Source organism: Scaptodrosophila lebanonensis, unplaced genomic scaffold (genome assembly GCF_003285725.1).
Source record: "Scaptodrosophila lebanonensis strain 11010-0011.00,11010-0021.00 unplaced genomic scaffold, SlebRS2 tig00000072-arrow-pilon, whole genome shotgun sequence".
Classification (NCBI taxonomy): Eukaryota; Metazoa; Arthropoda; class Insecta; order Diptera; family Drosophilidae; genus Scaptodrosophila; species Scaptodrosophila lebanonensis.
Genome location: NW_022060558.1, coordinates 5,105,318 through 5,120,797, shown reverse-complemented (window position 1 = coordinate 5,120,797; position 15,480 = coordinate 5,105,318). Strand labels below are relative to the sequence as shown.

Genomic DNA, 15,480 nt, shown 5'->3' with positions numbered 1-15,480 from the left:
TCATTATTTTTTGGCTTTTGTGTTATTTGAGCTGCACTCACATCGGGTTTTCGGGCCCTTTGCGTTGTGTTGCTGATGTTGTTGTTGCTGTTGCGGCGCCTAATAAATAGCTTTGCATTTCATGTTAGACAATCCATATATAGCACATACATGCACGTATATTATCGTACATATTGGTATATGCCATTTACGTGTGGACGCCGCAAAGTATGCAACTAATTGGCTTTAAAGTTTATCAACTTACATACTTCGACTGAATGCGGAAGAAGTCTGTCAGGTTACATACCGTTGTATTCAATAGTAGTTGAGGCTTCTAATACCCTATAACCGAAGGGCTATAGCAATAGTATACCCACAATAGAAGGTGTGTGTCACAGGGACTAGGAGTTGTACACTCCATCGCATAGGTACTATCTATACATACCTAAATATAGATTTGATCAGCATGTCCGTCTGTACATCCGTAAGAGCAATAATATCTTTTGGAATTACAACATAAAAAATCAAAGTTCGCGCCTGAGACTCGTCCTATTATTTTGCAGACGAAGTTTTTTTGTAATATGTAGCCTCATTATTGAATATAGCTCGAGTATTTCAATTTGCCTTGTCATATATCAGTTGATTAGTTTATACCAATAACACTTCTGTTTATTATGAATTCGTAACAAAACTTGCTATAACATAAGAGATTAAAGGAATTTCAACTAAAACGAAGCTGGAAATCATTCAATTTTCTTATAAACAACAAAGTTAATTCTACTTGTAGTTTAAGAGAATCAGAGAGAAAGGGAGAGAGATAGAGAGCAGGGCGGTAGTGGAAAATGTGATAGCCCTAGTTTCAATATGCCGTGCACCCCACCTTCATTCATATGGTTATTATTTCCTTTATAATTTGCCCATCAAAAAGAAACTTCTCACTAGGATATAAGTCCGGAAGAAATACTGGAGTCGAGCGGATCCACCTATTAAAAACTTGCACCTACTTACACAAAACAAAAAAAAAATTAAATGAAACATATATTTGATAATATATATATTTTTACTTTGTGTGGTACGCCTTTTTGTGTGTGTTTAATTTAAAACTATGTATATTGTCGAAATTTTTTTAAGTATATTGTATATTATTGCAATACAAAAAAAAAAAATCAATTTGGTTCAGTATACGGCCCCAAATGGCCAGCCACAGAAGGATTTTCGGAGCTCATTGGGGAGGATTGCAGGGGCAGACGAGACTTCGCATCCGAATGCAATTTTTCACACCTGCTTTGATAAGGCAGTGAACAATTTTAAAGTGTTGCGGAAATGCGCCTCATCAAGGTTCATGGCGATTGCGGCGCCGTCGCCATCGCGGCTGCCTTTTTTAATGGCAACCGCCAGCAGTTGAAGCCATTAAGCCACTGGCCTTGTGGCCGCTGCAATCATTTGTTTCGTCACGCTTATTCGCCGTGATGTACAGTGGACTCAAATTAGTAAATACTTCGTAAAATATGTTCAGTGTGATTCATGAATGAATCATAAAAAATTCCACTGTGACTTACAATGTTTTGCCATTCACTCTTATTATTAAATAAGTTATTTCTTAAAAAAAGTACATTTATTATTTCAGAAATTAACCCAAACATACTTCATTTGTACAAAGTTGTTCTGAAGAAAATGATGTGCTGTTTTAATATGGCAATTTTCGGAGAGGGAAGTGACTCAACAATGCTAAATATATGATACATTTTGGATAAAAAGTTCGTTCTAAGCTAGTGCATTGACCCCATTGTACAGTGTTTGAAATTTATGGACATAAATAAATTGATATTTGTGTGCCGTTCTATGGAGTTGCCTGCCAACCAGACTGACATGAACAGACTGGCTGTTTATTTACCCTGAACAATTTTATGCTCCACTCGATGCGTGGCAAAATAAATAATCATTAGTGCACAAATCATATTCAAATGAATACATAAATGAAACAAAACACGTTTATTTCACACTGAATTCATCTTGGCCCAGATTTCTTGTCCGTGCACTTTGCGGCATGCGGCTTAAGTGCTTTTTTCGCCCAATCAAATACATTTCTGTAACATTTTGGTCGATGGCGCCCCTCTCGCTGATGAAGGCTGACCTAGTTTTGAGCCCGCTCCCAACAGAACGGTCGCCAAGGAACACGAGAACAACAATATTAACATTTTTATGGACCCAAGGCAACTTTATGCCTCTCATCTACATAGATTACCATGTCTTGCGACTTTCTTGGGCTGTTGACGTACAAGTGATGACGCCAGCTGAATGAATGGTGCCTTCAGCTGTATTTCGAACAGAAAAGTTGACCTATTCAATATTTGGTTTATTTTTAAACAATCTCACATGAGTTCGTGTCTCCCTGTTCAACTCCGGGGCAATTTGTATAAATTGTTGTACTTGAAATAGACAACACACAAAATTATAAGTTTTAACTGACTATTCATTCGCAACAATCCACAGTCATCCAATGACGTATTCATAATAGTTTGGGCGTTCCTTGAATGGTTAAGCAACTGTTCCCACTGAGCCGTTTACAAAGTTTGCTGCTGAGAAACTTTCTCAAATAACTATACAGACAATGTACTATTGTTTTATTAGTGTTGTGTTTTATTGTGTTGGTTATCAAATAATAAAATAAGAGTAAATAATTTCTCAGCAAAAAAGGTCACTAAAAAAACAGGGTTTGTACAAAAATATATACGAAGGATTATCTCTGTAATAAAAAGTATAATTGTATTGCCAATTCGTAGGTGACAAATATAAAAGAAGACATACAAGATGCGTTCGAAAGTAAACAGGACTTTTTGAATCTAGCGCCTCCTTGTGGCGTTATCTATATGTCGATATGGTGCGTTAGAATCTGCTATCGTTATCGATTGTCCAGTGAGAACTTCATGACATTTAGTCGTTTGGAAGTGAAGTTATTGCGTTTTAAGTGTCAGTATGTTTCTGTTATCGGTGCGAAAATGAGCTTCGAACAAAGAGCCAACATTAAATTTTGTTTTAAAATTGGTAAAACTTTTACCGAAACGTTTCAATTGATGGAACAAGTTTATGGCGATGATTGCCTATCCCGTAGCAGAGTGCACGAGTGGTTTCAACGTTTTCAAAGTGGTCGTGAGGACATAAATGACGATCAACATGTGGGCCAATCAAAATTCGTGATCACCGAAAATTCCATCGAAACTGTGCGTGAATTCATCAAAAATCAGCGAAATCATCATTGAAATTGATGGAAATGGAATTGAACATCTCCAAAACATCGATTTATCGCGTTTTGACTGAATATTTGGGCTTACAAAAGATGTGTGCACGGTTTGTTCCGCACAAATTGACTGACGAACAAAAATTGCCCTCATCGATCGACGTTTGTGACCGATTATTTAACCAAAAATCACATTTTAACCATTAACCACTCGCCTTATTCACCTGATATGGCACCGTGTGACTTCTACCTTTTCGGAAAAATGCCTTTGCCCATGAAAGGAAAGCGTTATGCAGACGTAGAGGCCATTTAAAGGCTTGCACCGGCATACTGACGGCCATACCGGCCTACGAGCTAAAACACTCGTTCGACATGCGTTTGGATCGTGCAAAAAGCTGTATTGAAGCAGAATGAGTCTATTTTGAATAAAATAAATTGATTTTGCCGAAAAACTATTTGTTCTGTTTTTTTTTTTTTAAAGTTTACTTTGTTTACGTTGGAACACACCTTGTACAAGTGCTGATTAATATGGCTTCAAAGTAGAGCTGCACAGTGAAAGGTGTTCGAAAATTAAGCTTACACAGAAAGGATACCTGTTAAAAAAATTATAGCCTGTTGTTTGAAGGATTATGACAACATACTTAATAATGCGAAGAAGTACTTAAAAATACATACATCGTACATACGATGTTTCCTACTGATTGTGTATCGTCTGTAATTTGGAAAAGCTGGCTAACGCAAATATGGATATCATCTAAAACATCATAAACAGCTTTTTTAAATTACAATATATAAATAATGGAAACCAAATGGTGTATACACAAGAACTATAAAAACAATAAATCAATATTCCATCTGTAATTCTACAAATATTTACCTAGGCAAGTGGAATAGTAACTGGTGTTGATGTTACTTAGTAACTGTGTCGATGGTAGCGAGATTTAAAGTGTAGTTTTCCAACGAATTCCTCGTCATCAACGTTTGCAGTGCGGCGTGTCTACTCTTATTCAAGATTCAATTTTTATTTGTAATTGGTTGTGATATCTACACCATTATCGTGGCCGATATGATCAAAAATTTAATGCTGAAGTGACAGTATTGTTTAAACACATATATATTACACACATATAGTATATGCAAAGAAGTCTTACGTCAACGATTGATGTGCTTAATTTCATTAAGTTAGAGTAGCAATTAATTGAACTAATGAATGGGCCGCCTCGCCACATGGCGTATGGGCAATGTTTTTGTCGTCGAGCGCTGGAAATGCCACTCTTGGCAAATGCTCTGAACTTCCATGTAGCTTAACAAACAGTTTGGTTTGCTTATGTATCTTGGCCACTGCTGCTGCTGGTTTAAATATTAAAAAACTTTGGCTCGGTCGGTGAGCCAAAAGTTTTGTTGTGTAAGAACCAGAGAACATTTTAGACACTTTCTTTGCATTTGCATACAAGTAGCGTCGAAACGAGCGCCAGCAACACAACCATCAGAAACAACTACAGCAAATGAGAAATGCGCCCTAGTGACGCATTTATTTATGGGCCTAAGTAGCTTGCGTGTGGGCCAAATGCTTGTGTGCCAAATTTAGCTTTTCCTTTTCTGTTTCGATTATCAAAATAATTACGCGCCCAAGGCTGGCTCAGCAAAGTAGAAACGCAAGCACTGGCAATTATTGTATAATAACATTAAGTACGAGCATATAACAACATATTGTGCCATAAGCATAACCACAACTGAGTCGAGCAGTGGAGCGGGAGGTGCAGATATAGAAGTTGAATTACCTTTGGTGGCCCTTTCATTGGGTTAAGAGCCACAGGCACAAGGCTGGCCAAATGTTGCAGCTGCTGCCTGACAGTCAGCCCTGACATTTAACTGTGCTGGCCCGTTGCCCATCGACCGCTCTAAAACGTAAAATAAAAAGAACTGAAGCGCTTTGCTTTGCGGATGGCCTGAAATTACCTTGTAAAACTTTCATGACTACAGCAGATTTATCAGCGGGGCGCCACGACTGACTAATTGCGCTGTGCTCGACACCGCCCCATTGAATCCAATGAGCCATGCTTGCCAATTAAAAATGCACATCGCCCACCGCGCCCTTTAGGCCCGACTATCTTCCTTCACAGTCATTGTGCAATGGCTTAATGCGAGCGCGCTCAAAAAATGAAAAAGAAAAAAAAAAAACGCCACTGTCCAGTAACCAGTTGCCAAGAACTCGTACTATATATAGTATACTTGTAGTAGTATAGTAGCCAGTGACCATTTGTATAGTTGGGCGCCTGCTTGGGTATGCGAGTTCAATCGTTGAAATCGTTCCGGTTAGTGTGGGTGACAATTTGGCATGCGTTTGATTTATGCGCCTGCAGATGCGACAAATGTGCGGATTGCCGCACTGGCGGGTCTCCAAGTTGGGGCTGCTCCATTAACCACAATTTAGCCGCAATCGTAAAATCTACAAATATAAATAGGATTCAACAAATTTAAGCGGTGTTAAGGATGACGTTACCAATTGAACTGCAAGTTTATAAAACATTAAAAATTACCAAATTCCTAATAACTCCAAATCGACGCTTCTTCTGAATCTCTTAAAATCGATTTACGGGCAGTTTAATTGTTAGTTTCTTCTGTATATGTTTGCTGAGATTTCTCTCTGACAAGAACCAATAAGTACTGGTTGTCGTTTATGTTGCCCTTGATCCAGATATTGCTGGGTCTATATAATTTGTACAATTTAAAAACATATTTTTTATGACTTCTCCCAGCTGTACTGTTTACTTATAAAAGGCTCTGCAATCCATTATTCCTATAATCACAGGCAAACATTGGGTTACAGGAATAATGAGGACCAACACCTAATAGTTTTAATCGTTGTGCCCAAGAATGTATGCAACTGCTTAAGATCATTAGGTGTTAAGTTCGATTAAATTAAATTAATGCTTAAATAAATGTCTTTCTCTTTGTTGCAGGTCGTACTCGTATTTATACTCAGCATCGCATCCCTCATTATATACTTTGTTGATGCATCTAGCGAAGAAGTCGAAAGATGCCAAAAATGGAGTAATAACATTACTCAACAGATCGATCTCGCATTCAATATATTTTTTATGGTTTACTTTTTTATACGAGTAAGTTGCACAGTCACAAGCACACACCAAGTAACACCAACGACAACTTACAGTTTATGATTTACAACTAACATTTACAAAAAAACAACAATAACAATTTTATTGGCTATGCTAATTTGTGTATTTATGTTTCTGAAATTCTTAAACATTATTTTGTTTACTTTTTTACCAAAAATCTTTTGCAGTTCATAGCGGCGTCCGATAAGCTTTGGTTTATGTTAGAAATGTACAGTTTTGTAGATTATTTTACAATACCCCCGTCCTTCGTATCAATATATTTAGATCGAACATGGATCGGTAAGCGCAACAACCCTAAATTAAAAATCAAATCAAATTCTAAACACAATGCATACAAATCGGTTGAATATATTGAACATAATTTCCAGCACACCTATCATATACATGTAAATATAGATATGTATATATGTCTTATACATACAAACGAGTATGTAGTACCCAATTATACAGATACAGAAACACAGCCAGAATCGTACTCAGTTGAACTCGTGGTGGTCGATTTGTATGCATGCAATGTGCTTTACTCCATATATGTGTATAAAAGTGAAAATGAACAGACATTCGAATCAATGCGGCCACTATATATTTATCATATCATCATATCAAACAGGTCTTCGATTTCTTCGAGCGCTACGTCTCATGACTGTTCCAGATATTTTACAATATTTAAACGTACTAAAAACATCGAGCTCGATACGCCTGGCTCAACTTGTATCAATTTTTATATCCGTGTGGTTAACTGCAGCGGGCATTATACATCTGGTATGTAGACACACACATCCACTCACACTCACACTCACACTCATACAGACACACCCAACACTATTGAAAATACAAATTATGATGGCGGCGCGTGGGCAGTGCGACCCTTTTGGGGGGCTTTCTGTTCCAGCAATGCGACGTGCGCTCCAGCCAGAGTGAAGTAAAAAGGACGCATTGCGCATACGCCACGTTGCATGCTGCCACAGAATGCTTGGCCAGCAGCGGCCCCTGCTTCTGCTTCTGCTCCTGCTTCAGCTACGCCTGCGCACGCGCCTTCAACATTCCATTTCGTGTCCAATAGCATAGAGAAATGTGCAAGTTGATCTGTAGCTTATGCATGTTTGTTTGCAATTGAAAATTGCAATTGCATTTACTTAAAATTTAGCTGGAGAACTCTGGCGATCCGCTGGATTTTAATAATGCTCATCGTTTATCCTATTGGACCTGTGTCTATTTCCTAATTGTGACCATGTCAACGGTAGGATATGGTGACGTTTACTGTGAGACTGTCTTAGGAAGAACATTTCTCGTGTTCTTTCTGCTCGTCGGCTTGGTAAGTTTTTGCACTACGCACATATAAACACATCCACACAAATATACACTCACACACTGAAATACACGTTTAAGAACCGAAATAAAAATACTACAAAGTCTTCTTTTAGTTTCCGTCTACGATAAATACTTATTATAAGACGTTGTTTCCCCCTCTCTTCCTCTGAGTCTGAGTCTGATTCTGAATCTGAACCTGTGTCACCGGTGCAAGAGAACGTCCAATGAGTTTAGGTCAAGCAAGCAACGAGCTGTCGCGGGGTTGGGTTGGAAGTGCTTAAGTGTGTGAATGATATCTATATATAGTTTTGATTACCGCCTAACTATCCAACTATCTAACTAGAAAAGTTGTACTCAAAACTAGCTTAGATTACGTACCGAGCGTAGCACTATTATTGCCTACTCGTAACTCGAGAACTAGTTGTAACAACAGTTGCAGTTGCAGTTCCCGTTGCCGTTACCGTTACCATTACCGTTGCCCTTAAACGACCTGTACAACCTGTGCCATGTGTTAACCAACTTATAGCCACAACTTCAATATACTCTTTACTCGATAGATATACAATTTTATTTCCTATTACTTATACATATATGAAACGTATTTAAAACCGAATACCAAAAGCTACGTTTATGTAAATACATAGAATGATATTACTATACGTATGTATAAGCGCTGCACCTTTTTTATTATAAAACCCGTTTTCTTTGAGACTCATTATGCCAGTTTTGTTCTTTGCGATCATCCAAGTTTTTGGTTGATTTTTCTCACCCATGCTTTCGATTTGGCTCCGTTAACGGGCTATTTACCAATTGCATTTAATTTTGCGCATAACGGTAAATATTACTAGTCTCACCCATACAGACAACGACACCCACACCCACACTTACTTACTTGTATACACAGGTGGCCAAGCAGCTACATACTACAAGTATACTCGTCTTAGTTGAGTTTTATTTTCACGCTGCTCCTCATTCGATTCGATTGCGAACAAAACATTTGCATGCCGTTGTCCCTTTTTTTCAATGCCAAACATTTTCAGTTTGAGTTTTCAATTCTGCCTTTGGTTCTGTTACGGTCAAATAGTAGAAATAAAACACACACTCACACACATGCAGAACACACAACGAACACTTACACCAAGACACTGCGCCAGTGATAGGGAAACCCCCGTTTAGGTGTGTGCTAAAGCTGCCCGCCCTCACTTGGTTAATTTTTGTTGTTGCTAGCAAGCCTGAAATATATTCAATGTTACTACCAGCTCGTATCTTACATACTATACATACAAGTACAGTATAAACGTAAACGAGACTTTTTATTATTTGCATGATACATATATAATGCTGGCTGCCGCATATACCTATACTCGTACTTTTATTCACCAAACGCTTTTAGGATTAACTCGTTAAGAACTACCAGTAACCAGTAACCAGTAGCCCGTGTGACTGTCCTTTGGCGTTCAGAGCCGTTATGCACTTAAACGTTTAAGGTTTAAGAAAAGAGGGAATTGGAATGGGCACCTATCGTGCCAAGCTAGCTAGGAGTAGGGCACATCAACAACAACCACCATATATTTACATGTTAACTATTGCATAACAATTTGATAATCTTGCTGTTATTGTATATGTGTATGAAATATTTTAGGCAATGTTTGCCAGCAGTATACCGGAGATAATTGAACTCGTCGGTAGTGGCAATAAGTATGGCGGTGAACTCAAAAGAGAACACGGAAAGAGGTAGTCTATAACAATCCACTTACAAAATCATTAAGCTTTATGTACGATAACTTAAAAAAAAAAACAACAAAAAACATTTGATCATACAAAAATGAAATAACTGTAATATAAAGTAAAAACTAATTTAAAGTAAAGTCAAAAACAACCACAAAACAACAACAAGTTGTCGCAGCCCAACTTCCTTCTGATTTGTATATCTCTCTCTCTCTTCAATGTAAATACTCGAAGCTTTCGAGCATACAACTACATATTTCCTATTTAACACTCAGTTCTATATTTACCTGAGTAGTACTTTCTAAGTCACGTTCCTCAGCTGCAGCAAAGGATTATTTTGATCCAAACTCCTCGATGTGTATTTTACACAGCACCCCGCAACAACTTTCGAATCCAATGAACACCCCATTCAATGGGAAATACCTACTACATGTAATTAGCTACAAAAAAACATACATACCAAAACTACCAATACCTAGCATATATATGATGTATATATATATATGTATATATACAAACATATATGTAATGATTAGTGATGTATAGCCAAATCGATTCTCGATTTTCGATTCTCTTGATTACAAAATTAGTCTGTTACCCTTAAAATGTTACTTTTTGTTTTTGTCATTTACCCGAGTTGTACACCGAATTGTAATTTTTGTAACCAGCATTCGATTTTGACTATCAAGTAATCGTATCTTTGAACACACATTTTAAGTAGTTGCAGTTGCAGTTGATACTGAGAGAAGTGTCACAAATTGTCTGCATTTTTTTTTTTTTGTTAAAATAACTACTCTTACAATAAACATGACATTTGTGAACATGGCGTGACTGCTGTGATAAATCATAACAAATAATAACTACAATTTAAGTAATTTTTTCGATTACTTTGTTAAAACATGGTTTGATTTTCTGTTTCCGTTTTTATTTATAATAATTTTGCGTTCCCAGACAGACTAAAATTTTTAGTTCATTATGTTTTGGTGTTCAGAAAAGTGAGACACAGATAAGTCATTTAGTTTAAACATTCAAGTTTATCCGAACTCCATCAGGGATCTTGTTCTGTTTTTTTGATTTTGATTCTTTCTCTTTTGTTTTTCTTCTTTGCTTTTTCATAAAATACGTTGGTAATTTGTGCCATTAATCACTCAGTAGGCGTGTGTTATAAAAAACATGAAACATTTGATCAAATTTGTTGAACAAATCGCTTTTTCCCTTTCGTACACCTTCTTCGTTTTTATTTCTTGCCATGCTTTAAACGTTATTCCGTATTAACACAAAATTTAATATAAATATGCGTTTATTCATTTTGAATAGTTAAAGGTTCGTTTTGATATCCTAAAGCATATGTGCAAAATATTTAGGCGCATTGTTCTAAACACACACCAAAAGCATCGGTCACGCATTGCCAAGTAAAAATTGCAAGTCGAAGTATACATAACTATTGTTTTCGTTCGAAGAGAGCAAGCAAAACATAATTTTACCCACAATATTATCATTGTTTTTATCAATATTAAGTTCACCTACACACACTTTTATGTCTCAGCCTCACGATAACATTTACAAATTTGAATACACTTTTAGTCCAATGTTCATTAGATATGATCAATCTAAAACAACACTTTCCGAAAAGCTGAATTTTTAGCTACAAGTAATAATGAGCATAAGCAGGAAATTGTGTCTGGTAAAGGGTTTGACGACTATTTACTGATTGCGCTGATTTTATAGGAAATTTCGAAATGTACATTTATATTTGAATATGTAGCACGTTTCAATCCTTGGGATCTGTTTAAAAACTTAAGCACAGCACCTATTCAACTATTCATACAAAGAGCGTAAGTGATCCTTAAATATAGTTGTGCAAGTGACAGAAAACAGACCGGAAAACACGGACCGCAATACAAATAATTTGAATTAATTAATGGACCAAAATCTGAACAGATATTCTGCGCTTTAAAAGACAATCTCAAGACAAATCAATAAATATGCGATAAAAATCTATATCTGCTACAGACAGGAAGTTGACCCATTTCAAAACCAGCTTATTTTTAAAAATAACATGTTAATGTCTTTTTTAAACATAGAAGCTAACAGTTTTTGTCGATTTTTAGAGTTAATTGTTAAACGATATCGTTTGAATGTTTAACTCTGTGCACGAAATGTTTTTCACCTTCGGAAATTGTTTTTGCACTTCGGCTGCCCGAAGCATTCAATTGTATTTTTGTTATCATGCCATTTACGCATTTCAGCGTAACAAATGTCAGCATCATATCTATTGAATTCCTAGGATTGTAAAGTACGGCAAATCAACTAATTACAACCACATACTTAACATCTAGTTCACCACCTTAAAGTACCGCCCGCCCTATTTGTACAAAGAATATTCTCACGACATTTTGTTTATCTAAAAAGAAGCTAACTGTACTGCCTAAGACTGATGAGTACTCGTAATCCTGTGATCCTAGCCGAGAGCTGCCTGTACGTACGAAGTATTCCTAGGCAGAAACAGCGGCCGTAAGCGCACTCACTGGTTAATTGTAAACTAAAAAACTGTAAATTATTAGACGTACTCGTATACAAGTACAGTAAACACATACTACTACATAGCAGCGGTATCTTACACCTGAAACTCCTAACAAAGTCCAACTCTGTAAAATAATGTACAACTAGCTAAGTATTGTGAGTGTCTGTGTGCGAGTGTGCGATGAAAGAGCGAGTGCCTGACTGAGACCGAGTGAGTGTGTCAGTTGTCAATTGTATATAAATACTATACATAAGTATACTCGTATATGTATGCAAGCACCGTGTGTCTGTGTTCGTAGATGTACAAATGACAGTTCGTGCCTGTGCGAGTGTGCGGGGGTGCGGGGGAAGAAGTTCGGTACGGGCGCCTATTCCATGCACTGTTCACGTCGTGCAACTAATCCGCATCGTCAGCCAGCGTCAACGTCGTATTCCTAAAGTGTAACTCGTCGCCGCATTTACCCGACAATTGTAAACACACACCCCACCCATTCCTCAAAAAACAAAAGAATAAGACCCGTCTTGGCACAGCTCTTTTCTAAATGTGTATGTGTGTTGTTGAATCTAGGCTGTGTTCGCTAGTTGGATACCAGAAATCACTGAACTGGCTGCCCAAAGAAGCAAATATGGTGGAACATATAGCAAGGATCCTAGAAAAAGGTACACAAAATGTTGCTGGCTGTACCCACTAAAAACAAATTATGAATTATGAAAAAAAATATGAAAATGCAAATGCAAATACAACAAGACAAACACAACAATGATCAATTACCCAATAAAAGTATATAAAGCAACAAAACACCGCAGCAATCGAAATAACTTGAATTGTTTATTTTTATTCTACATTTTACTAAACTCCAGCAAAAAAAGAACATGCAATATTTTGTTAGTAACGTTATTAATTTTCATTTCTAATTATTCTGTTACTTTATTCATTTATTTCCTTTCTCTGGCGTCACGTGAAATTGCATAAAAATGCTCAAACATTTATTTTCAACATTTGCCCAACAACTGCGCATGGCCAGAAACAGCAAACAACAAACAGACAAACAGACAAACAAACAACAACAACAAAAACAAATCACACAATTGAAAATAAAAATTTGCAAGCGGTTTCCAATATTTTTCAAAACGTACGTTTTTATTGTTTTCATCAAGAGGCAAGTGTATTACGACGAAATTACATCCAAAAAAGGCATTGGTTTCTTGGCGGCATGTGTTGTAATACTATATATGTACTGATATCAGTATAACACCAAATTAATTGTAAAGTCAAGCAAGCAAAGAGAGAGAAAATTACCAAAAACTCACACACATACTCGTATTTTGGCGCAACTACTTACTATAAACTAACCTGAAAATAAGCTAAAGCTAAAATCCGTAATTTGACTCTCAAATCCTTCTGTAAAGTTAATTGTTGTTTCATAAGCAAGTATAATATAATTATTTAATACATACAGTTACAGTACATACGAGTTACATACTCTCGTACATACATACATGCCTACTTAGTATACCTATATATGCATATTTCCTTTCAAACTTGGCTTCATATTTGTGCGTTTCATTAGAGAGACGAGAAGAAAAAAAAACACTGACATGAAATAAAATCGGGTGCGCAAAAAAAGCAGCAAGCAAATTTTGACTTTTTCCTTTTTCCCTCTGTGTCTAGTTCTTAAGCTACATTTTTTAATTGTTTCATTCACAACTAATTACAAGCTAAAAATTGCAGCAAGAGCAGCATGAACGCCAGAGGCTTAGACTTGACCTCTTTGTTTTCCAAAAAGGATAGCTCTGTCCTTCTCTTTGCGCATGATCTCCTCAACTTGTTGTTATCTTTAATTGAAATCCCACCTGTGTTTACACTCCAACTTGTAGCTTTAGGCACATACAGTTAAGCAGCAATCCGTTGCCTAGCTAAGAAGTTTAGAGCAACCGATTAATTTTAAATTTGATCTACCGTTGAAGAATATAAGTGAGGAAGTCTAGTTTAGATGGAGCGCAAAAGAGTTCTTTTAATATATATTTATTTTTCAATAGGTCTTAATTAAAAACAAATGTTTACTATGCTTACAATTTAATTTGTTTTATAGATTTTTAAAATTAAAACAACACATTCATAAAATATAAGGTGTCCATTTTTTTTTTTGCTCTGTTATTGAATAAATATATAATTAAGATAAAGGACCAAATTTGTCCTACCTTATGTAGAGCCAATGTATAGTAAGTTTCAGGATTTTTTAATTTCGCGTTTTTAGGACTTAGCATCTCATTTTAATTTTTCGTATTCTAAACCCTTGAGAGGAAGAGGAAGAGAGAATTAAAATTAAACAAAGCATACTTTTGAGAGTTTTCTTTTATTTCAAAATTTCCAATAAATAGTTTGAGGATATGGGGCTTTAAAAATAGGCAAAAATTGAAAAGCAAAGCATGCAAAAACTGCTTAAAGAACGGACACAGAGCTTCTTTATGTTTTACTATTAAAGATAAAGAATTCACTACAAAATTTGCATGTGAAAAAGACGTTTTTCATAATCTTGCCAAGGCGACTTCTGACATGAAGTGACTTCATAATGCTTAACTCACTTAAAACTAACTCATCTATTGATCCAAACCAACTCAACACAATCAATATTTTGTGGCTTTTTTGTGCTATATACGAGAATAGAAAAGCAAATTTCGTGGCGTGCGAAACGGCATTCATATGCATATTTTTCCCCCTTTCATTTAATTTTGTCCCGATATTTACAGCCTGATATTTGTATTGCTTTTTGGTTGCAGCTGTGCTTATTCTGTTTACTTACATTTTCAACATGAAGCAAAAACACTACAATAACAACTACAGATGATGATTTTGAATTTTATTAAATTATTGCATAACCAAAGCATGCACCTTTTCACTTTCCCCATGAAGACAAAAAGCAAAGCATAAGAAATCAACACAAATAAGGTTTGAAAACGGATGGTTTACAGAAGTATTTGAACGTGTGCGTGTGAGTAGAGTCAATGTAAAGGATACGATAGAGCACGGAGATAACTTTGTGTTCGTGTATATATTTGATATTTTTGATGTACAGCGCGTTATCAATTGAAAATATTTTGGAAACAGCAAATGTAATGACAAAAAGAAACACAAGCAACAACTGACCTTTTTCAGTTTTTACACTACACGTAAGAGGAAAAAACTCAATTTTACTAAATGAAAAATTAGCTGAAAGCTTCTACTTTGAATTTTTAATGTGTAACTACTTATAATGCTATAATTTACTTTTTGTATATACATAGTCGGCACAACAGAAGTATTTGCATAACTCTGGCAAATGCGAATGAGAAATGTTCGTTTTTTTATGCAACTTCAGCAGCGTCAGTTACCGTTACCGCATTTTCTCTAATTTCTCGTTTAGCCTTAGTTCAAACCAGTTGTTAAGTGCTCCCCCTAGTGCTTTTACTTTCTTTGATCCATAAAAACTAAACTGCATTTCGTTGAATTGTTTGTTGAACACATACCGAGTTGATATTCTGTTTCTGTATTGTTTTTGTCTATTAAGAGAACTTCTACTA

The 15,480-nt window shown here is 36.1% G+C and overlaps 1 protein-coding gene across 12 annotated transcripts in view; it reads left to right on the top strand.

The window, feature by feature from the left end:
* LOC115625550 (calcium-activated potassium channel slowpoke) overlaps positions 1 to 15,480 on the top strand; it is a 58,472-nt gene that overhangs the window by 6,145 nt on the left and 36,847 nt on the right. For 9 of the 12 annotated variants that reach the window (XM_030520631.1, XM_030520632.1, XM_030520640.1 and 6 more), the window contains exons 3-7: positions 6,181 to 6,339; positions 6,525 to 6,636; positions 6,968 to 7,119; positions 7,505 to 7,672; positions 9,311 to 9,402. In XM_030520631.1, coding sequence (XP_030376491.1) covers positions 6,181 to 6,339; positions 6,525 to 6,636; positions 6,968 to 7,119; positions 7,505 to 7,672; positions 9,311 to 9,402 — 683 coding nt within the window. Of the gene's footprint in view, positions 1 to 6,180; positions 6,340 to 6,524; positions 6,637 to 6,967; positions 7,120 to 7,504; positions 7,673 to 9,310; positions 9,403 to 12,487; positions 12,580 to 15,480 lie in introns of all 12 variants that reach the window. The other 3 variants (XM_030520638.1, XM_030520639.1, XM_030520636.1) reach the window with 2 other exon arrangements.